The sequence below is a fragment of the Balaenoptera acutorostrata genome, chromosome 3, assembly GCF_949987535.1.
Source record: "Balaenoptera acutorostrata chromosome 3, mBalAcu1.1, whole genome shotgun sequence".
NCBI classification, from domain to species: Eukaryota; Metazoa; Chordata; class Mammalia; order Artiodactyla; family Balaenopteridae; genus Balaenoptera; species Balaenoptera acutorostrata.
This window is the reverse complement of record NC_080066.1, coordinates 130,871,198-130,893,033: the sequence shown is the minus strand read 5'-3', so window position 1 is coordinate 130,893,033 and position 21,836 is coordinate 130,871,198. Positions and strand designations below refer to the sequence as shown.

Genomic DNA, 21,836 nt, shown 5'->3' with positions numbered 1-21,836 from the left:
AATACGTGTCCATTATAATTCCCAGTGCTGTGTTCGTGTTGCTTATGTTTGCTCTCAAACAAGGATATTCCTTATCTTCTGTAGGACTGAATAGGCCTTGTACTTATTATTCTATTAACTATTGGTCTCTCCTTTGTCAAAGTTTCATAAACAACTGGTTTAGGTGTTCTCTCCTCATTTTTCTGCCCCTGTGTAAGTGCAGCCAGACACTTCACCCATTTTTTTCCTGTGCAGATTCCATTACCACCAGATCCTCCTCTGACTCTCATATAGTTTGTTCAAAGAACATCTGGTGGGTAAAGGGCATTACTACAAGTTTTCAGTTTCTGACAATGGAATTCCAGAACTTTTCTAAAACTAAAAATGTCTTTTTTAAAGTGATGCACTGTTTTTTGTAAAAATGTCAAGCAACACAGAAACATATAGAAATAAAGTTTGAGAAATGGTTTGCTAATTATTTTTCTATGCATATATATATTTAAAGAGATTGAACTCTACATACTGTTCATTTTTTAAGTGTGTTTGGGAGCTGTCTCCCTATTCATACATACATCTCTACTTTTATATTTTTAAAATGGTATCGAATTCCATGGTGCAAATATACCATGGTTTCTTTATTCAATCCCCCCATTGATAAATATTTAGATTGTTTCTAGTTTTTCTCTAATAATAAGGCTACAGTAAACAATCACTTGCATAAATATTTCTATAGGATAAATTTCGAAGAACATATTATTTCTATAGGAGCTTGGCCAGCCCTTTCGTCCGCATCTTTGTTGTAGCCTTGTGTAGAAGTGAAGCTTGAATGGATGTTGATTGTTTGACTTCTTGTAATGTGACAAATATCAGAGGAGCAGTGGTGGAAAGGACCGTTACTGTATTGAGAGCCTGGGAAGAGATCCATGGTCTTTCTTTGTCATCTCCCTCGTCTCTCTTATTTCTGAAGACGTGTTTAAAATGCAGTTTGATCTGTTCACTTTCACACAGCAGTTGTTTAGGTTTCTCTCTGTTCATTTCAATTTTGTTATCAGGACATTAGGGTCACAGTCCATCCTTTCCAAAACTTGGAAGGAGAGACAGAAGATTGCTTTCTGGGAGTTATTTTGTGAAACCAACACATTATGCATCGGGGCAGATATGCAAAGCATCCTTAAAGGGATAGGAGGCTGCCGAGCTGGTTAGATGTGACTGATTACATACGTTTTATCTAAGGAGGACACCTTCCTAATTTGGAGATGGGTGCAATTAAACTGTCTCAGCATAAAGGCAATAACCAGTCAAACTGTGTACTTTCTCTCATTCCAGCTCTTTGCTCACCAAACACCATCCTGATTAGAACTTGAGTTTCTCTATGGAATTGCCTACAACGAGACCATAAGCTGGCACTCAGAATTTAAAGATGGATGAATAAATTAGCATTCTGGCTTTATATATCAGGCTAGTAAATTTGTGTAATGTTCACCTGCCCCTTTGAAATGGATACTGTCTTTGTGTGCTGACAAAACTAAGTGTCTGTATATGAAAACCCTGAAGACTATTGTAAAAGGAGCCAGACTGCCGGCTGCCCTTCCAGACGAAGCACCACATTCGCCGTGTTGCTGTGATGAAATGACTTTCCCCCCCAGTTCTGTTCTTCACTTAATATTTTCTCATATGCATTTCTCTCCCCCACTCCCCACCCTCCCTCCCGCCTCTCCTCTCAGCAGGCATGCGGGATCTTAGTTCCCCAACCTGGGATCTAGCCTGCGCCCCCTGCAGTGGAAGCACGGAGTCTTAACCACTGGACCGCCAGGGAAACCCCTCATGTGCATTTCTATATATGTTGCAGTATAATTTTTAGATCTATTATTAACTATAAGATATTACATCTAGTTACATTACCATCTAACTGTCCCTCCATTGTTGAATATTGAGGCCATTTTCAGTGTCTTGTCTGATAAATGATTCTACTCTCAAAATCTTCCTACAAAAAGATTTTTCTTCTTTTGCACTTTTTCTTTAGAAGTTCTCAAAATGGGATTATTGGCTCATAGGGTTTGTCAAACTGAACCAATTCACCTTATCACCAATGAGGTGGATTTATATATATTTTTTCCTTATAGTCATGCTACTTTGGTTTCTATTATTAAAATATTTGATGAATGAATTCCTTCAAACATATAAGGTAGAAATAATAGCAATCCTACACAAACTCTTTCAGAAAATACAGAAGGAAGAGATACTTTCCAAATCATATTGTGAGGCCACTATAACCTGATACCAAAACTAGATGAGGGCATTTCAAGGAAAGAAAATGACAGATGAATATCCCTTGTGAACTTAGGTGTAAAAAACCTTAGCAAATTAAATCTAGCAATGTAATGTAATAAAAAGAGTGATGTACTGCTATTTCTTGATGTATTAATTTTTAGACATTTTTAGACATTATCTACAGACTATTCTGATAGATGAGGATTTAGCTCTCTTACACCATTATTTCCTCTGCTTCCCCTTCTCCCCCCAAATAGTTACATTAAAGTTTTATTAATTCAGCATCCACTGTTCCCATTATTATGCCTATGTAAATATTACTTATAGCTGAGCATTTTACCATACTAAGGTTTCTTTTTGTATTTTTTCTGCAAATTATATTTGCCTTGCTTTTTAAATTTGCTTATTCTATTGCTAACTTTTCCCACTCTTTTTAATAGTCTCTCAGTATACTTTTCCACAGGATAATCACATCAGGTAATCCATTAGTTCACTTTTTTGCCCCCTTGGTGATATCCTACCTTTAGACCCCCATTCTCCATCTGTTTGGCTTGTTGTTCTCTAAGCCCGCTGACCAGCTGTCCTCCTGGGACTTCCCTTTGCTGTCATCCTTCGAATCCCGTCTTGGAATTTCTCTATGGTTTGATTCACCACTTCCTGGATCTCCGGTCTTCCTCTTTCTGGGTTTGCTTACTTAGTGTGGCCAAGGATCTCTGTCTCCAATTGGCTAAAATGATGGTACAGTCACACAGAAATCTAGACCACAGACATTTCTAATGATACCCCCTTACTCCTCCTTGGAGCCGAACACTTGGGAAGCTTTTATGTTCCTGGGGGTGAGACAAAGTCCCCAAAGCAGGCAGGAGGAGTGCCGCGAGGTCACACTGGTGGAGGACCCAGGAGTGCACTTCTCTTGCACCTCTTCCCACGAGTGGAAGATGGATTCCATTCCACCCTCCCTGGAGGGAGTACCTCCATCAAGCTGGACCACAGCTCAGTGGGCTCCAGAGGGACAGCTGTAGCTCTCACCTGCTGTCACCATGTCTTGTCTTGTACTTTTATTTTCCCAAAGATACTATAAGCTGCCTGAGGGTGAGATGATGTCTTATTATATTTAGATTGAGTTTCAGTGTCGTTCTAGTTAGGTTTTAGGAGAGAGTGAAATAGATGGGTGTGTTTAATCCACCATCTTAACCCAGAAGTCCTTTGAAGCACTTTTTTCAGTTGGCTTCAGTGACACTGTGTTCTCTTGAGTGTCATCTTAGTTCACTTGGTGTTCAACCCCAGTCTCTTGCTGGGTCCCCCTGCTCTTTCTGATCTCTACATGTTGCAGGGCCTCAGGGCTTGACCTTCTTTTCTTTTTTCTGGATTCATTCCTTAAGTGGCTTCATCCACTCCTAGGCCTGTAAGTCCCATCCTTAGGCTTATGCTTCCCAAATTTATCCTTCTGGACCTTCCTTCTGAATTCAGGACTCCTTTCCCAGAGTCTTCCCTTGTATGGCTGAGAAGCATCTCACCCAGCCACCCTCCCTTCCCCTCCCCGAAACCGGCTTCTCCCCCAGTGTTCTCCACAGTAAAGGGCCCCACCATAAACCAGCAACTTAGGCTAATTACTTGGTGTCATTCCTTGATTTCTCTCTGAATCTCACATCCAATCTCTCAGAAAATCCTGAAGACTCTATTTTTAAAATATAGTCCAAATTGGGCCGCTTCTCATCACCTTAACCACTACGTCAGATGTTGTCCTAGGCAGAAAAGCTTTCTGGAGCACGTGTATAAGATAGCACCCTTTTCAGCACAGCACCCTCTGTACATACGTGTGTATCCAGTCCCAGTGAGGCGCCACAGAATAGATTCTATTTTTCTTCCTTTCCGTATCTGTAACTCCCTCCACCAACACTGAAAAACCTGGCTCCTATCATCCTCAGCTAAAAAGGGTCTTAGAGATAGAATCTGAGGCCCTGGCATTCCAGAGCAGAAACAGAGTAATCAAGAAGTGAAGTGAGGGACTTCCCTGGTGGTCCAGTGGGTGGGACTCTGTGCTCCGGATGCAGTAGGTCCGGGTTTGATCCCTGGTCGGGGAACTAGATCCCTCATGCACGCACAACTAAGAGTCTGCATGCTGCAACTAAGAAGTCTGCAAGCCACAACTAAGAAGTCTGCATGCCGCAACTGAAAGATCACGCGTGCCCAACGAGGATCCCGCGTGCCAAAGCTGAGACTGGCCCAGCCTAAATAAATAAATAATAAATAAATAAATAAAATATTTATTAAAAAAAAAAGAAGTGGAGTGAGTAGCTGACCCAAGACGACACTAGGTAGCTTGAACAGAATTTTTACGTGTGAAAACTGTGTAACAAGGTGCTTAGTGTTAGAGGAGCGCTAATGATACGCTATTATAATTTACTTTTAAATGCTCTTTTTGCGTAATTTCTTTTGGGAAATGTTCTTAGAGACTAAAATTGCCTGGTACTGAATAACCTTATATTAATACTTAATTCATTACATAATCAGAATATGTTCTATTATTTTCTGGGTAAAAAATGGAGGCTGGGGGAAAGCACGTCCCCTGAAATGTCCTCTTCTTAGTTGTATTTTTCTAGGCCTTCTTTCTAGACAGGTGAGATTTTCTGGCATCTGTACCTTTATGTCGCTAGAATAAGGAAGGGAATTTGGAGAACAGCTACTTCAGCCCAGGAATGTCCCAGCTCTTCTTCATGGAAGTGGCCTCTTCATTTCCTCCACATTGTCCCCTGTTCCAGCTTCCCCTTATCTGCTTGAAAGGATTTCCTGAACATCTGGCCTGTGACAACAGTGGCCTCATAGCCCCTCCCGGAGGCTGGAAGTGACTTTTTTGGGTCACCTTGACACAAGTACTCCAGAGTTTCCTCCCTGGTGTACATATTAGTTCTGGCTGAGGATCACAACAACATTGTTTAATGTTTGATTTGTAAAAACAGTTAAGTCTAACTGGTGGGCGGGGGTCTTTGAAAATAAATGTACTCTCTCTGTAGTTCGTTTTGCTCATTGCCTAATATTTTTTTAAAAATGCTCTCAGGGCTTCCCTGGTGGCGCAGTGGTTGAGAGTCTGCCTGCCAATGCAGGGGACACGGGTTCGAGCCCTGGTCTGGGAGGATCCCACATGCCGCGGAGCAATTAAGCCCGTGAGCCACAATTGCTGAGCCTGCGCGTCTGGAGCCTGTGCTCCGCCACGGGAGAGGCCACGATAGTGAGAGGCCTGCGCACAGCGATGAAGAGTGGCCCCCACTTGCTGCAACTAGAGAAAGCCCTCACACAGAAACGAAGACCCAACACAGCCATAAATAAATAAATAAATAAAATTAAAAAAAAAAAATGCTCTCAGAGCAGGTACTGTTTTCTGATTCACACGAAGGACCTACTGGGGCCACTGGTTGCCCTGGTTATGTAAGCTTAGAGTCAGGGAGGAAGTGCTGGGAGCAGTGGCATGAGGTTTAGATGCTGTAATAGAGGACGGGGCAGGGAGATGTGAACAGGATGCAGCCAGCTACCAGAGAGGAGCGGTGTGAGGAAAGAACCAAGATGCCTACGTGGGCGTCTACTTATTCTGACCTTCTGTTGCCTGGTGTGCAATGTAAACCTCTTCCTTACCATGAGTAAAATCCTCATTACCTTAAAAAAAAAAGTGCTGGGGCTTCCCTGGTGGCGCAGTGGTTTGGAGTCCGCCTGCCAATGCAGGGGACACGGGTTCAATCCCTGGTCTGGGAAGATCCCACGTGCCGTGAAGCCTAGAGAGGAGCCTGCACGCAGCAACGAAGACCCAATGCAAGCATAAATAAATAAATAAATTTAAAAAAAAAAAAGTGCTGCCTAGGGAATCTGAAGAAACCATGTGCCCACCTGTGGAAGATGAGTTCTGCTTCAAGGCCATCAGTTGGGGCAACTTGAAAAAATAAACAGCATCTTTCATGCTTGATATTTACTAATAACTTGCCATCAACAAAAAGCTCCTTATAGAGACGGAGCTCAGGTTACCAGGCAGGTTCCCAGTGGTGCCACAGATATTCGAGGTAGGTGGTCTTAAGTACTGGTTGAAATCCCTGTGGGTCTTCCTGGTCCCTCCATCTAGACGTAGATGTTACATTGTTGTTACCTTGCTGTCCCTGGAATTCAGCAGTGTTCTGATCACGTGTTCTCTACACTTTGGACCCCTGGAATGCCTGTCGCATGAGTTGGATGACTGTATGTGTGACCTAGGATTTTCCACTACTTAAGCCTGTCTTGGTTTGCTTTTTTCTTTTTTTGAGCTGAATTCCATGGCAACACTAAAGAATGTGTCTGTGTTGCTTTTTTTTTCTTTAATAGGGTACCAGAACATCTTGTGAAGAGCATAACTTGGCAGACATTGCAAGCCGTAAATTTCTGCCATAAACACAATGTAAGTCTCATGATCTCCCTCTAAAAACCAGAAGGCTGCCCTTAAGCTGAGGTGGAGCCTTTGTACGAAGTTTACATCATACTTTAGTGGATAGAGTTTTTTACCCAAATCTTCGTAAGCCTGGTTGGAGTAAGTAGACGCTAAAAATGCCAACTTCGCTAGGTCTTCTTGTTCAGGTTTTAAAGATGCATTTTTATGATTTTAAGAAAGTAGTTATTTTTACGTTGCTTAGGAACTGCTCAGATTTAAGGTAGAATCCCATTCACTTGGAGTCCGTGTTGGTCTGGAACCCTCAAAATACTCTGAAATTGGGGAGGGGAACCCCAGGTGGCTCATGCTTGTTGAGTGCAGTACGTGGAGTCTCAAGTGCAATGCACACGTACTAGTGTCTGCATTGGTGAGATAGAGGTGCCAAGTCTGCAACAAAGCAGCCAGTGGAAACCTCTAGCGCTCCCAGCCACAGCAAGGCTGGCGGGAAGCACAGTGGACCGCTGCCCAGGTGGTGTGACTTCACAGATGCTGGGAAGCCTGCTGTTCCTTCCAATACAACATGGCCCAGTCCCCGTACACAGAAGCCAGACTCCAACATCAGAGCTTCATTTTGGCCACAAGGGCAATTTACTGCAATATGTCATCCTGACAACAGCCAGGGTCCAATTTCACTGGTGGGGCTGAATCCCCTTCCTCACGCTGTTCTAAATGGTTTTTTTTTTCCTGAAGCTGCCTTCCCAGACAAGCAAATATGAGCGTAGGCAGCACTTCTCCCTGCTGATTCTCCACCTAGCTCACAGCTACAATCCTTGTCCAAATGCATGCGTAGCAGGGAGCGTGAACACCTTATAGGTACTGCGAGTGAGGTCTAGCAGTTTCCTGAGAGCAGGTTTTAGGACGGAGGAGCAAGAGAGACTGCAGAAAGGCCCTGGTGGGGAAAAGCAGAGACACTAAGAACAAATATAACGCATACCACAGTTCCCTGGAGAGCCCCTGAAGCTGTTTGGCCACATGTGCATGGGGGGAGGGTTGTAGAAACTTGTAAAGAATTCCCAGAACAGAATAAGAGCACATTCTTGCTTACAAGTACTTCTGACCATCTGTCATCATGATATTCAGGGGTGTACCCATTTATAGTAATATTTGAAGCCAGTGGTAAAAAAAAGTGGAGATCTCAGGGCCATTAATTGCTGAGAATCAGATAGTTTGTAATAAAATAATTCAGAAACTGTCTCCCCCCAGTTTTTCCAGAATAATAAATACCCATGGGGAAACACACTGAGGTCTCACCCTGAAGATCCTTTGGAGTGAGAGAACTAGGCCAGGCCCAAGAGGAGACTCTGTCATCTCTCCAGATTCTAGAGAGTCAAGAACATCCCAGGGTATCAGCCGCAAGCCAGAGAGGGTCTCTCAGATTGCAGAAGGCTCCAGCATTCTCCTCCAGAGAGGAAAACACTTGGAAGAAGGGAAGGTTATTAGGAACCTGAACAGTACGATGACCCCACGGTTGTTTTTGTGTAATTTTAATTAGGTTGTTGATTTGTTCCTTGCCAAAAAATTGCTATTTAATAAGAAAATCATGTGAAGATTCTTAAACATTCTTCCAGCATCACCCTGTTAAGCAATGTCAGCTGTGGTTTGGAAACCACAGGTGATTTGTGTCTAAACCCTGGCATGGGGGCTACATCCCGTGGGGTGGAGGCACAGAAAGAAGGCTGGATGTGTGTGGGATGGAGCTGACATCTAGCGACTCCCCAGAGGGTGAGCACTGCCTGCTCTTATTTATCTGGTGGGGACGAATGTCAGAGCTGGAAGGGGAGGTCTCTTGGCAAGCTGCTGCTTCCCGCCCTTCTCTTTCCCAGCTTATCTCAGTAGGCCCAGGGCTTGTCCTGTTTACCAGGCGGAATGTGTTCTGTTCTCAGTTAAACAACTGGATTGTGAATTCTGCTTAGGCACCAACTTGCAGCTCCTGCAGCCACGCTGCAGGCCTCACCCAGAGCCTTTTAACATTTTCCCTGTCACCTGAGGTAGCCAGATTAAATACAGGACTCCCAGTTAAATGTGAATTTCAGGTAAACAATCATAACACTTCAGTATAAATATGTCCCTAACATTGCGTGGGGCATACCTACACTAAAAAATTATTTGTTGTTTATCTGGCTACCCTACTTTCATTTTGCCTTTCACACTTGTTGGTCTTTAGGGGCCCTTCAGGAGTTTGGGCTGACTCAGGCTATGATGGGTATGGTACTAGGTTTATTTTAGGCTGCTGTTTTGTAGTCTGTTTTCCAAAAGGCCAGTGAGAGGTTCAAACAATTTCTCAAATATTTGCTAAATATTCATATGTTTTATTTAGTCCCTGTGTTATAGTTGCTCCTTTTTAATCTGCTTTGGTTTGATGTTTGTGATTAGTGCATACACAGAGATGTGAAGCCAGAAAACATCCTTATCACAAAACATTCTGTGATTAAGCTTTGTGACTTTGGATTCGCTCGGCTTTTGAGTGAGTATTGAAGTTTTCTTTAGTTAAGTGTCAAAGCTGGAAAGATTTTTAATATGATAAAGAATCTAAATGCTGTAGAAAGCTGGTTCCTGTATATTTAGGGCATAAGCTTGCTATAAATTACACGTCTGCAATTAATTGAAAACATGTAGATATACACTGGTTTAAAATGTATGCTATCTGTAAATTTTACCACAGTAAAGTGCTTATTAAAAAGTATGTTACCCTCCTGGTTTCTACCATGTTTTGCTAAAATAGTACTTTTTAGAACTACTATTTTAGAAGAGTGGTTTTCAACCTCAGCTGTAGATTAGAATCATCTGGGAAACTATAAGCTCTAACTATAAAAACTATACTGATACCCCTCCAGGGATTCTGGTTTAATTGGACTGGGGGGTACCCAAACACCAGTAATTTTAAAAATACTGTATTCCAAGTGATTTGAATGTGCAACCAGTATTGTGAACCACTGATTTAGGAAAGCCACAGATGGAACACAAGCTTGATTTCTCAGGTCTTCCCCCTCCTGGTTTTGGTTCCTCGCTTGCACTGCTCTCTCTCTTTTCCATGTCCCATCACTGGTCAGCTGGACCGAGTGACTACTACACAGACTACGTGGCCACCAGGTGGTACCGCTCCCCAGAGCTGTTGGTGGGGGACATGCAGTACGGCCCCCCAGTAGATGTTTGGGCAATTGGCTGTGTCTTTGCTGAGCTGCTGTCAGGAGTGCCTCTGTGGCCCGGAAAATCAGATGTGGATCAGCTCTACCTGATTAGGAAAACCTTGGGTAAGTGGTGTTTCTGTCCCGCCTTTTGGAAACTGGATAGTTTTACCTGTGTCAGTGCTGGGCAGAGCCAAGTTCCTAGTCTCATCTAATGCCCTTTACAGTCACAAAGAGGGAAAGTCTCAAGGAAATGGCTCCATGAAAGGTGTCCGGGTTTGTTTTAAGAAAAAGAATCAATGATTTTGAGTATGTTCTAATTGTCCAAAGAGACACAAGATTCTCTCTTCAACATAGTTTGGATCAAGTTAAACTCCGAATAATGATGATAACAACAATAAAAACATACATTTCTATAAGGGCCTAGCAGCTTACAGAATGCTGTTGTGTTTCGCTTCATTTATTATGATGTGGTAATTCATTCTCTGGATGTCCTTGACTCCAGCCTGTCAGGCTAGTTCGCATTATTCAGATGCTATTTAGAAGATGCTCAACCTTCTAAGTGTCGGGAAGAAAGCCTGGTTCTTCTTATGTCATCCTTCTTGTTTTACTTCCCCACCCCAAAGTCCTTTCCTTTGTTTCTACTCTTGGGGAATAGGGGGGAGGAGAAGAGGGGGAAGGAAGGGACAGATGAAGAGATCTGTGAGCAGTGATTGATCCCTTCAGAAGTCAGGGAGTTGAGCTATGACTCCCAGTTTAAAGCAAACTTTTCTTCCTTGAAACTCATGTAGCATCTGCTGTGGCCATGTCTTGTCTTGTACTTGTGTCTTGTGCTTGCATCATTCCAAAGGTACTGTAAGCTGCCTGAGGCTGAGATCCTGTCTTTTATTTCTATTTATCCACCACCAACATCTGCACACAGTAGGCAGTAAATATTTGCTGGTAGCTTTTGTTGAGTGACATGTAAGTCACCTTGGAGCCCTGCCAGGGGCACTAAGCCTTCCTTTGCTGTGTTTTCCCAGTGATTTTAGGGCACAATGTCCACGTCCTACCCCCCAGCTCTCTGGTGGAAGAAGGTTATTAAGGTACAGACAATGTGCTCATGAGGAAGCTCACTGAGACCTGGGACAAGGCATTAGAGAGCATATTTTGGCTGCTCGTCCAAAATGGGCAAGGACGGCAGTTTTTGGATTTGAGTGAAAGGTAAAGTTCCGACAAACTGGTGAATTTAGACAACTTGATACCCTGAGGTCGGAACTCCAGCCCAGTCCAATAGCAGCGTTTCCGGGGCCCTGGCTGGCAGGCTTTCACTGTTCACTCTGCTCTGGGAAGTGGGCCTGGGTGTGCCAGGGGCGCCCTTCTGAGCACCTCCGTCTGTTCTCTGAACAAAATTCCTCTTCAGATGTCATATCCCTGGAATTTTACATGAGGGCAATTTTAGCTTATTTGGCTGAAATGTGGGCAGGTGAGCCTCACATAATCCCCCAGAATATAGAAATGCTCCTTTTGTTTTATTACTTCACATCTTAAGTGCTTCTAAACAGTACATAAAGTGGGATTTCCAAGTGATTGCTATTTGGTAAAACAAGTAAAGGTGGTTCCAATTTGGAAACATATTCCTTCTAGCTAGATCTTCCATGCTTTGTTTCCTCCCTCCCTCCTTCCCTTTCTCTGCTCCTTTCCTAACCCTAACCCTTCCTTTCTCAGATATTTATTGAGTGCTTGCTACGTGTCAGGCACTGTTCCAAGCGCTAGGCCAATACACTTTTATCTCGACCCATCAGTATTCAGTGAATACCATTTTGATTTGTGGTTGTTGCACTTTTGCTATTTTTTAAAATTTAATTTAATTTAATTATTTTTTATGCAGCAGGTTCTTATTACTTATCTATTTTATACATATTGGTGTATACATGTCAATCCCAATCTCCCAATTCATCACACCACCACCACCACCCCCCGCCGCTTCCTCCCCTTGGTGTCCACACATTTGTTCTCTATATCTGTCTCTGTTTCTGCCCTGCAAATGGTTCATCTGTACCATTTTTCTAGATTCCACAAATATGCATTAATATACGATATTTGTTTTTCTCTTTCTGACTTACTTCACTCTGTATGACAGTCTCTAGATCCACCCACATCTCTACAAATGACCCAATTTCGTTCCTTTTTATGGCTGAGTAATATTCCATTGTATATATGTGCCACATCTCCTCTATCCATTCTCCTGTTGATGGGCATTTAGGTTGCTTCCATGACCTGGCTATTGTAAATAGTGCTGCAGTGCACACTGGGGTGCATGTATCTTTTTGAATTATAGTTTTCTCAGGGTATACGCCCAGTAGTGGGATTGCTGGGTCATATGGTAGTTCTATTTTTAGTTTTTTAAGGAACCTCCATACTGTTCTCCATAGTGGCTGTATCAATTTACATTCCCACCAACAGTGCAAGAGGGTTCCCTTTTCTCCACACCCTCTCCAACATACTTTTGCTATTTAAAAAAAGCCATTATTTGTTAGTGTGTGTATGTGTGTGTGCGCACACGCTTCTGAGTTGTTTGGTTTGGACTCCTTAAACACTCTGTGACCCTTTGAGGGACAAGAACGTTGCAGCCTTCAGTTTCCGTTCATGCCTCCTCTGTGCCTAACACAGTACCCCACCCACTGTGGGTCTCGGCACAGTTTGTTGAAAGTTCCCTCAGTGCCTCTCCCTCTGATTGGAGAAGCAAATTGCAGCCTTTGTAGGTATAGGCACTGACCAACACAGCACCAATGGAAGGAAACTATAGAGCAGTGCTTGCTAACTGATCTAATTTTTTTTTGAGAGGATGAAAAAGACTTTATTTTCTATTTATTTTCTGTGGGTTCTTTTGGTTTTGTTCTTTTAAATTTTTATTGACGTATAGTTGATTTATAATATCGTGTTAATTTCAGGGAGCTATACTCAGTATTTTGTAATATATACAACCTATCTAATTTTACCTTTCTCTTTCTTCTTGTCCAAAGGAGACCTCATTCCTAGGCACCATCAAGTATTTAGCACAAATCAGTACTTCAGTGGGGTAAAAATTCCAGACCCTGAAGATATGGTGAGTGACCCATTTTGGAAAGAGCTCTGCACATCAGGGCTAAGGTTACCAGGGTGTTTAAGGGGGATCATTCTCACTCGATGAATGTACATGAGGAGTTGCAGGCTAACTAGGTTTTGGTAGCTATGCACCACCCTGAGCTCCATGGTCCACTTTGCAATGGAAGATCAGTCTAAGAGTAAAAAAGAAAACTGGGGCAAATTGGCTAGCAAGATCATGGCCTTCAGTGCTAATTTATAGATTGCTGATAGCAGAGCTTAGCCAGCATGTTGGACAGGAATGCAGAGCTACCTGCCCCAGCCTCACCTGTCCTTCATCATTTTCAGCAGTGGAAGCTATGAAGCTCAGAGCCAATTAACTTTTAGACAATGACTCATCCAGGGAAAATCTAGCGTTGTCCAAACCCCCTACTCTACTGTGCTTTCACTCCCAGACTGGGGGAAAACGGTGATGAACTTGCTTGGCCAGCCTTACTCTCATACCTGTCTTCTATGGCCAATGTGGGGAGAACACTTATTCTTCAAAAATTGAAAAAAATTTCAAACGTGCACATCCTAAGCCACTTTCAAGAATTTATTCCAATGAAACTATTAGACAAAGGCATAAAGATATGACATTCTTTTTTTTAATTGGTGTATAGTTGTTTTACAATGTTGTGTTAGTGTCTACTGTACAGCGAAGTGGAGTTCCCTGTGCTATACAGCAGGTTCTCATTAGTTATCTATTTTATACATATTAGTGTATATATGTCAATCCCAATCTCCCAGTTCATCCCACCCCCACCCTTTTCCCCCTTGGTGTCCATACGTTTGTTCTCTACATCTCTGTCTCTATTTCTGCCTTGCAAATCGGTTCATCTGTACCGTTTTTCTAGATTCCACATATATGCGTTAATATATGATATTTTTCTCTTTCTGACTTACTTCACTCTGTATGACAGTCTCTAGGTCCATCCACGTCTCTACAAATGATCCACTTTCATTCCTTTTTATGGCTGAATAATATTCCATCGTATATATGTACCACATCTTCTTTATCCATTCATCTGTCGATGGACATTTAGGTTGCGTCAGTGACCTGGCTATTGTAAATAGAGCTGCAATGAACATTGGGGTGCATGTGTCTTTTTGAATTGTGTTGTCTCAGGGTATATGCCCAGTAGTGGGATTGCTGTGTCATAGGGTAATTCTATTTTTAGTTTTTTAAGGAACCTTCATACCGTTCTCCATAGTGGCTGTATCAGTTTACATTCCCACCAACAGTGCAAGAGGGTTCCCTTTTCTCTACACCCTCTCCAGCATTTGTTGTTTGTAGATTTTCTGATGATGCCCAATCTAACCGGTGTGAGGTGATACCTCATTGTAGTTTCAATTTGCATTTCTCATGACATTCTTTAATAGAAATCATTTCCTTTAGTGTTCCATCAGTAGGGAATTAATTAAATAAGTTATGGTATGTCCTTACAATAGAAGTACCACATAGCTAATAAAAATAGAGTCATATGTAATCACCTAAAAAAAAATGTCCGCAACATATTGCTAAATGAAAAAAAAAGTTACAAAACAGTATATATAATTTGACATAATTTTAATAAATATTTAATAAATACATGCATTTACATGTATAAATATAAAATAATATGACAACCTCTGGAAAATCAGGCAAAGATTTTTACGTTTGTGAAATAAATGGCTGCAAAGATATATACCAAAATATTAACAGTGAATGTCTCTTTGTGGTGGGATGATTTGTTTCTTTCTTTATGGTTTTTTAATATTTTTGAAAGTCTTCTAATGAGCCTGTATTATACTCAAAAACATTTCTGAGCACAGTTAAGGTCTGTGAGATCCTGAGTTCCTACTGCCTAAGGAAGGTACTTTCAAACTGAACTAACCCTTCTCCATTGCTCAGTTTCCAGATGGAAGTTCCATCCAGTTCCACTGGAGCTGTCTGTTCTCCCAACCTCTTGGCCTGTCCTGCAGTGAAGTCTCCCACCTCCCACTTCCCAGCCACCCCTGCTCCTGCAGCGCTAGGAATAGGAAAACTGGGGCAGCTGGGAGCCTGCAGGGCCGCAGAAGCAGGAATGACACCTGGCATATGGGAGGTGACCCAGCCGGCTCCCTTGTGACCTGGACGTTCCCAGTTTCACGCTAAATATCCCTTAGCGATTTCCTGTTCGCTTTTCTACTGGGGAAGCCTCCGAAACAACCCAGGTTTCATCAGTTTCATCAGTGTAAAAGGCTTCCTATGGTTTCCCAGAGGTTGTGCTGCAGGGGATTTCCTGTTGACAGAAACACAGGAAGAAGTAGTGCGGGGGCTGTGCTGGTTGAACATCTGTGCCCCAGTCCCTCTGCCGGTCAGCAACCCTGCCCGGGAGAGGCCTGCTTGCTTCTGGGGCAGGGAAACCGGCTAAGCAGGCGGGATGGGCCCATCCTATCACAGCCAACCAGCCGGCCTCATCCCAGGCGTCCTTGCTGAGACAGCAGGGCTCAATGTCAGCAGTGTCAAGCCAATGTCAAGGCAATCCCCAGAGGTGCTCAGATTCAACACACAGAAATAGCAAGAGAAATAGTTTAGCTATGGGGGTGGAGAGGGCCGCTCTCAAAGGCTGATACAAATCCGTTTTAGGATTTTTTTTTCCCTGTTGGTCTTAAGAGCCTCAGTTTTCGGGTTCCCTATCTCTTACTCTTATTAGTGATAACTGCACACTCAGGAATTGGTCATTTATTTGACTCCGCTTGGCTAGCTCTTAATTTCTCAGCTCCCCTCCTCTTTAGCCTCTTTATCAGCTGTATATCTCTTTAACTGGCCTGTCTGCCTGACATAGGCATTCCTTCTACTTTATAGTGTTTATTATTCCTGATTGTCTCCTGCCTGTGACTGGAGCAAAATAGCCTTAAAGGGCCAAAGGGAGATTGATGAATTGTCTGCTCAGGAGACTCTTTAAATAGCAGGATGATCAGGGAAACAGCAGGCTCTTGTGGGAGGAGAGGACAGTGTTTATTCCAGAAAACCAAGAAACATTTTCTGGGTAGGGAAAAAAAAATCTATTTTGTAGCTCCCTTTATGTAAATGTCAATAAATGCAATAATCAGAGCCCCTTTCTATAAATGTCAAGATAAATGCCAAAAGTTATTCCAAGGCAAGGCAAGTTATGTAAGTTGAGGCAGAAAAAAAAAGGAAGTAACAATTGCTTGACGAGTGTTTTGGGTTTTTTTTTCTTTCATTAGTATTCCCTCACAATTTGCTACCTGCATCAGTTCTTCAGGAAGTGAAGGGGGTTAATGGTTAGGAAGAAAATTTGGAAAAGCAATTTGGAGGTGGGGAGAGAAGGAGCTTATGAAACAGACACAGGGAGGTGGGGTGGGCAGAGGGTGGGAGAGGCGAAGAAGGTGCCAGGAAGATGCTTCTCTCACTCAATTCAATCTGAGGTAACCTTATATTGGAATATATGCTGTAAATAAAATCCCTGTTTTCTTTCCTTTAACAGGAACCACTTGAATTAAAATTTCCAAACATCTCTTATCCTGCCCTGGGGCTCTTAAAGGTAAAATCATGGCTTCCAACAGACCTGGAAGCACACGGCAGCTGTATCACTAGAGAATCTGAATGATGTATGTCAATCCATGGATTGAAAAGTGTTCCTTTTAGAATTCTTCTTCTCCTTTGAAAAGTATACATATTTTCCATTTTTAAAAATGGGTCACATAACAGTGAAAACATCTGAAAGTATTTTTCACTTTAAATAAACTTAAACTGCATTTGAAATCTAAATGAACACAAAATAGAAATTTAAGATTGGGGTGGTTTGTTTTACAAAAGGATCCTTTTCTTCAAAAAAATGTTTAGCCATAGGATTCTTTTAAATAGCCAACTCCCTAGTACACTGGAAATAGGTTTTGATTTTAAAACTTGATTTATATACACATTTTCAGAAATATAATAGCCCTTATGTAAAATGAGGTACCAATTAAAATGTTTGCAAGTTACAGACAATGTCCCACCCATTTCAAAAAGTATGTAAAACATTTACTATTTTAAAAAATGAGACAGTTCCTTGGGGTATGTAGTTGTGAGATTTAATCTGTCCAAGTATGAGCCCTCTGGCCTATTTACTGGCAAAGCAAATAGTTAAGAATGAGGTAACATAAAGAGATGTATATTATGCCTCTCCCTCCTTACATACACATAGATACTTGTAATGCATGGACTATTTCTGGAAGAATATACTTAAAATAACTGATTTTAGAAGGGAGAATGGAAGAACTAGAGTGCTAGAGAGAGACTGCTGCATGCTGTATAAAATTTTATTTTTACCATGTGTGATTTTTTAAATAAAAAACTAGTTTTTACTAAGTACAGGCAAGGAACCAAATGGGTTAGGTGGATTATTCTAGTGAGACACTGAGGTGAACTCAAAAATCGTATCCTACTCCCTCAGGGCAGAGCACCAAATGCCTCAAGAACAGAACAAGGTGGAGAAAATGATTTTTTTTGTTACTATTCCTAGAAACTATTTATTAATTCATTATGTGGTTACCCATGAATGATTGTGGAAGGAATGAAAGTCATGATTGGTGTGTTTTTTCCTACTTTTTCCCCCCTTTTGTTCCCAACTGAAGAGTTTAATCTTTCAAAGAAGAAAAAAATGACTTTAATAAGTTAATGCAATTTTAAAGAAGTAAGAAGAGGGTATTTTCTGTTTTTTCAGGGCTGTCTCCACATGAATCCTGCCGAGAGACTGACATGTGAGCAGCTGTTGCGGCATCCATATTTTGACAGCATCAGAGAAATAGGGGATTTGGCAAAAGAGCATGAGAAATCAACAAGGAAGACCCTAAGACAGAGCCAAAAGCACCTGCCGCGGGTAAAAGTGGGGCACTGCTTTACAGAAGCATCCAAGGTTGCAATTTCAAATAAGCTCATACCTGCCACCTGGTGTGGAGAGTCTGAATCTATACTTGAGGTGGCAATTGTGGCTGGCAGCTCCAGCACCTTTATTCCTGCATGAGGACACACAGGTCACAAGATCTACCAACCAGGGTCCCAAAGACATCTGCCTGCTAAGGGCCCTTCTCCCAGAATCCTAAAGGTGACCTTGCCCAGCAGCTTCCTGCTGCCAGCCAGGGGCCAGGGCTTTTGGTGTGCGTGAGCACAGGTCCCAGCCAGGGAAAAGAAGCATGCTTCTTATGCTTTGGAAAATGAAATCAAATTTATCCCGGTTAGCTCTCTGTCATCGTGTTTACCTTCAGTATTGATTGACATTCCAGGTTTATCTAAAAAAGGAACTGTTTTCCTCCCTGATCCATTAATCATCAGAGTTGGCTAGTGTACATGTGGTGATGAGTGCTTTCAGTGAGAGCAGCAGAACAGTGCATTTAATCAGATCACAGCATCCAAGCTGCACACTGGGAACCTGTGGAGAATTGTGATTGGTGTAAAGTGGCAGAATGGCCTTACATTAAGTGTCTTGTCATAAGCCAAAAGCCGTAATAATTTAGGATGGACTGTAGTTGGAACCACAGTTAAGATGAGCTGGCTGCTCCTGGTTGCTTCTGGATCTGCTCAGGTACCCCTTAAGCTATAAGTTATCTTGTCTTAGTCCTTCCCTTTGCAGCCTCCTCTGCCCAGTATGCTGAGTGGCACCTGGGTGGTGTTTGTGAGGTTTGGAGGAGAGAAGAGGGTGGACAGTCCATTATGAACAGGTACAGCATGAAACGCAGGGCCCTAAGAGACCAGAGTTACGAAATTAAGAATGCTTTTAATGCAAAACAGACTGGAAATAGACTTTCCCCTCAGAGTTACCCCTTATCTTGCTGTTTCTTTATTTCAAGAATCTTAGAACCCTTGACTTACAAGGAATTTTAGAAAACCTCATCCCTTCTTTTAAAGAAACTGGAATTGAAACTTTAAAAAGTGGGACTTCCCTGGTGGCGCAGCGGTTAAGAATCTGCCTGCCAATGCAGGGGACATGGGTTAGAGCGCTGGTCCGGGAAGATCCCACATGCCGCGGAGCAACTAAGCCCGTGCGCCGCAACTACTGAGCCTGCACTCTAGAGCCCGTGAGCCACAACTACTGAGCCCGTGTGCCACAACTACTGAAGCCCACACACCTAGAGCCCATGCTCTGCGACAAGAGAAGCCGCCGCAATGAGAAGCCCGTGCACCACAACGAAGAGTGGCCCCCACTCGCTGCAACTAGAGAAAGCCTGTGCGAAGCAACAGACCCGACACAGCCAAAAATTAAAACAAAAAACAAAAACTTAAAGTGGATTGTCAATGGCAGAAAGTGAGACTTGTAGCAGAGTTGTGACTAGAACCTCAGGATGAGCCACCTGCCCGTAAATGCTACTGAAATAGGCACCAATTTAAAAAAAAAAAAGAGGCTCTTGATGGAAGTATTTTTACTTGAAAGACTAGGGGAACCCAACTAATTTGTGTGTTGCTTGTAGGTCCCAACTGTTTGATTTAAAAGTACTTGTTTTTCAGATACCTAAGGCCATATAGTACTGTATGTGCTCCCTTACTTTCATTTGACATTGACGATAAATTCAAACATTTTCTGGCAGCGTGAAAGGAGCAGTTTTGCCTTTTTAACTAAGGTAGTAGGTGGGCAAATCACCTAAGTGCTCCAGACATCAGTTTTCTTCACTACAAGACAAGATTTTGGCTTAAATGATCCCTAAGGTCCCAGCAAGCTCTTAACCCCCATGAATCTATGCTTTTTTCCAGTAATGTTAACATGTAGATTTTTCCCTTCTTTTTCATATTCTCTAAATTTCCTTTAATGTGCATGTTTTGCTTTATAATATAAAATAAATATTGAAAAGAAAAAGCAGAGACCAAATTTATGGGAGGGGGTGAGCTCCAAATCCTTCAATTCCGCCCCTGAGCAGAGACCAAATTTAAACATTTTGTCCTTTCTCAGATCCTGGATTCTGTGCAGAAAAAAGTATTTCTGTGCTGGAAAAGTTGTTTGTTTACCTCTTTTCGATGTGTTATCAATAATGAAAAAAGTGTACAGTGTTGAACGTAACTGTGTGTTTCATATTTTCAGTTGCAGTGCCTACCTCAGCTGACTAGCAGCAGCACCCTCCCAGCTTTGGACAACAAGAAGTACTACTGTAACACCAAGAAACTTAACTACCATTTTCCAAACATTTAAAGAGCTTGGAGATTGATAACAAAAAAAGAATTGATCATTAATTTGAATAAAACATACATTTGATTGGAAACAAATCACAATGTTGAAAAAAACATCAGGAGAAAACATAAGTAACTAACTGGGGGAGGCCACTTGGCAAGACGTGAAGGGAAATTCCAGAGGCAGTGTTCCATGCTTGACGATGGTGTCCAGAACAGAAAGGAAAAACTTCTTTGGATTTTTTTCACTTTTATTTTTGTTGTATCTAAGTAGCTGAGCTTATGGACAGAATATAAACTATCTACTGCACTCGCCCATACCTCTGGCAAAATTAGAGATAAAAAAGTTTATGCTTCAATTGTACCACATGCAACAAGTGAAAAAATGGATTACAGAATGCCCATATATGTTTCCTTGGATCTCTGTTGCTTTGAGTCCTATCTCCTTTCTTTTCAGATTTTCTCATCGTATTTAAGGAGAGTTAAGGTTCTCGAAACCAAAATGTTTAAAATTCCATTTCTGCTTGCTCTAGCTCTTGATTTTTATATATTGAAACTTTTTTGAATATATGAGATGTTTAAAATATTTAAAATCATATGGATGATCATAAAAGACTAATTTACATGCTTATATATTTAATGATATGTTTATAGACATTTCTTACATATACTTTGGTCTTTACATTTAGTAAAGGATGCATCTTAGTCATTTTTGCAGGCAAGATGGATTTACTATAATCCATCTAAACTTGTTCACCCAATTCCCCTTGCAAACAATGGCATGAAGCTTGGCAGCTGACCCAGGGGTAGAACAAGAACTACAGGCTTCACAGGAACTGGGCCTGCCAGCCTGAAAGTAATTAGTACTTCATTCTCTCCAGCTCAGCCTCAGACTTGGAGACAGAGATACTGTCAGGACTATAGTGATCTGGGTTTTGGAAGAAACTGCTTATGAGCTTTTACTTGGGTCATAAAAGACATAAGGTTATAAGCTGATGTTTTCCCTGAAATATCTTTTTACACTGTATATGTATGTGTGTATATCTATAGTGCACACACATATATATGTGTGTGTATATACCAACCTAACAACTAGAAGTTAACAACTAATAAGAAAATAGACCAAAATGATATTATTGAGAATTCCTAGCTTTGTACAGTGATACTTAAAATGATGACATATAACTAGCTTTGATTTGGCCTATTGCTCCTATTCAAAAAGCTTTTTCATCTTTGTCCCCTGGACACAAGGGCAATATGAAGCTGATGTCTGCTTCTTATTGCTCAACCCCATTTTTGATTGATGTGCTGCTATTTCCTAGCAGTCCTCTGCCATGGTTTTTGAAGATGTATTCTACTGTATCTTCAAAACCTTTCTTCTGCATTCTCAGTTTACTGCTATGTTAATTTTCTTCATGAGAGCATTTGACCTTATTCACTTACTGCTAAGTAATCCACCAAATTCTGGCATCTGTTCAATAATTTTGGCTACCCCAGACAGTTTAGTGATATCCTGAGGCTTCCTAATGTATGTAGCTTCTTGCATAGAGCTGATAGCGGGTTAAATACTAGTCACAGTATAATCTAATTCTTGTTATGTAGACTTGATTCAAATGACAAAGAAGGACATCCAACTTCTGCTAATAGTTTACATTTTGTGTTTTTCTTTTTTTCCTTACCCCCAACAGTGTACCTGACGAGGCAGATGACTGTAACAGCCTAATTTATCCAGTAGTTTTAAGGAATACCATTCAGAGTAGAAAAGTAGCTCCAGACTAACCTG

At 41.7% G+C, this 21,836-nt stretch overlaps 1 protein-coding gene across 4 annotated transcripts in view; it reads left to right on the top strand.

Moving 5' to 3' along the window:
- The window catches only part of CDKL1 (cyclin dependent kinase like 1), a 56,615-nt gene extending 34,829 nt beyond the window's left edge, over nt 1-21,786 (top strand). For 2 of the 4 annotated variants that reach the window (XM_057544051.1, XM_028169221.2), the window contains exons 4-9: nt 6,595-6,667; nt 9,071-9,161; nt 9,748-9,948; nt 12,828-12,910; nt 16,401-16,457; nt 17,622-19,923. In XM_057544051.1, the coding sequence (XP_057400034.1) occupies nt 6,595-6,667; nt 9,071-9,161; nt 9,748-9,948; nt 12,828-12,910; nt 16,401-16,457; nt 17,622-17,921 (805 nt within the window). In that variant the 3' untranslated portion in view covers nt 17,922-19,923. Of the gene's footprint in view, nt 1-6,594; nt 6,668-9,070; nt 9,162-9,747; nt 9,949-12,827; nt 12,911-16,400; nt 16,458-17,621; nt 19,924-19,967 lie in introns of those variants that run through there. The other 2 variants (XM_007192822.3, XM_007192820.2) reach the window with 2 other exon arrangements.
- The last annotated feature ends 50 nt before the right edge of the window (nt 21,787-21,836 follow it).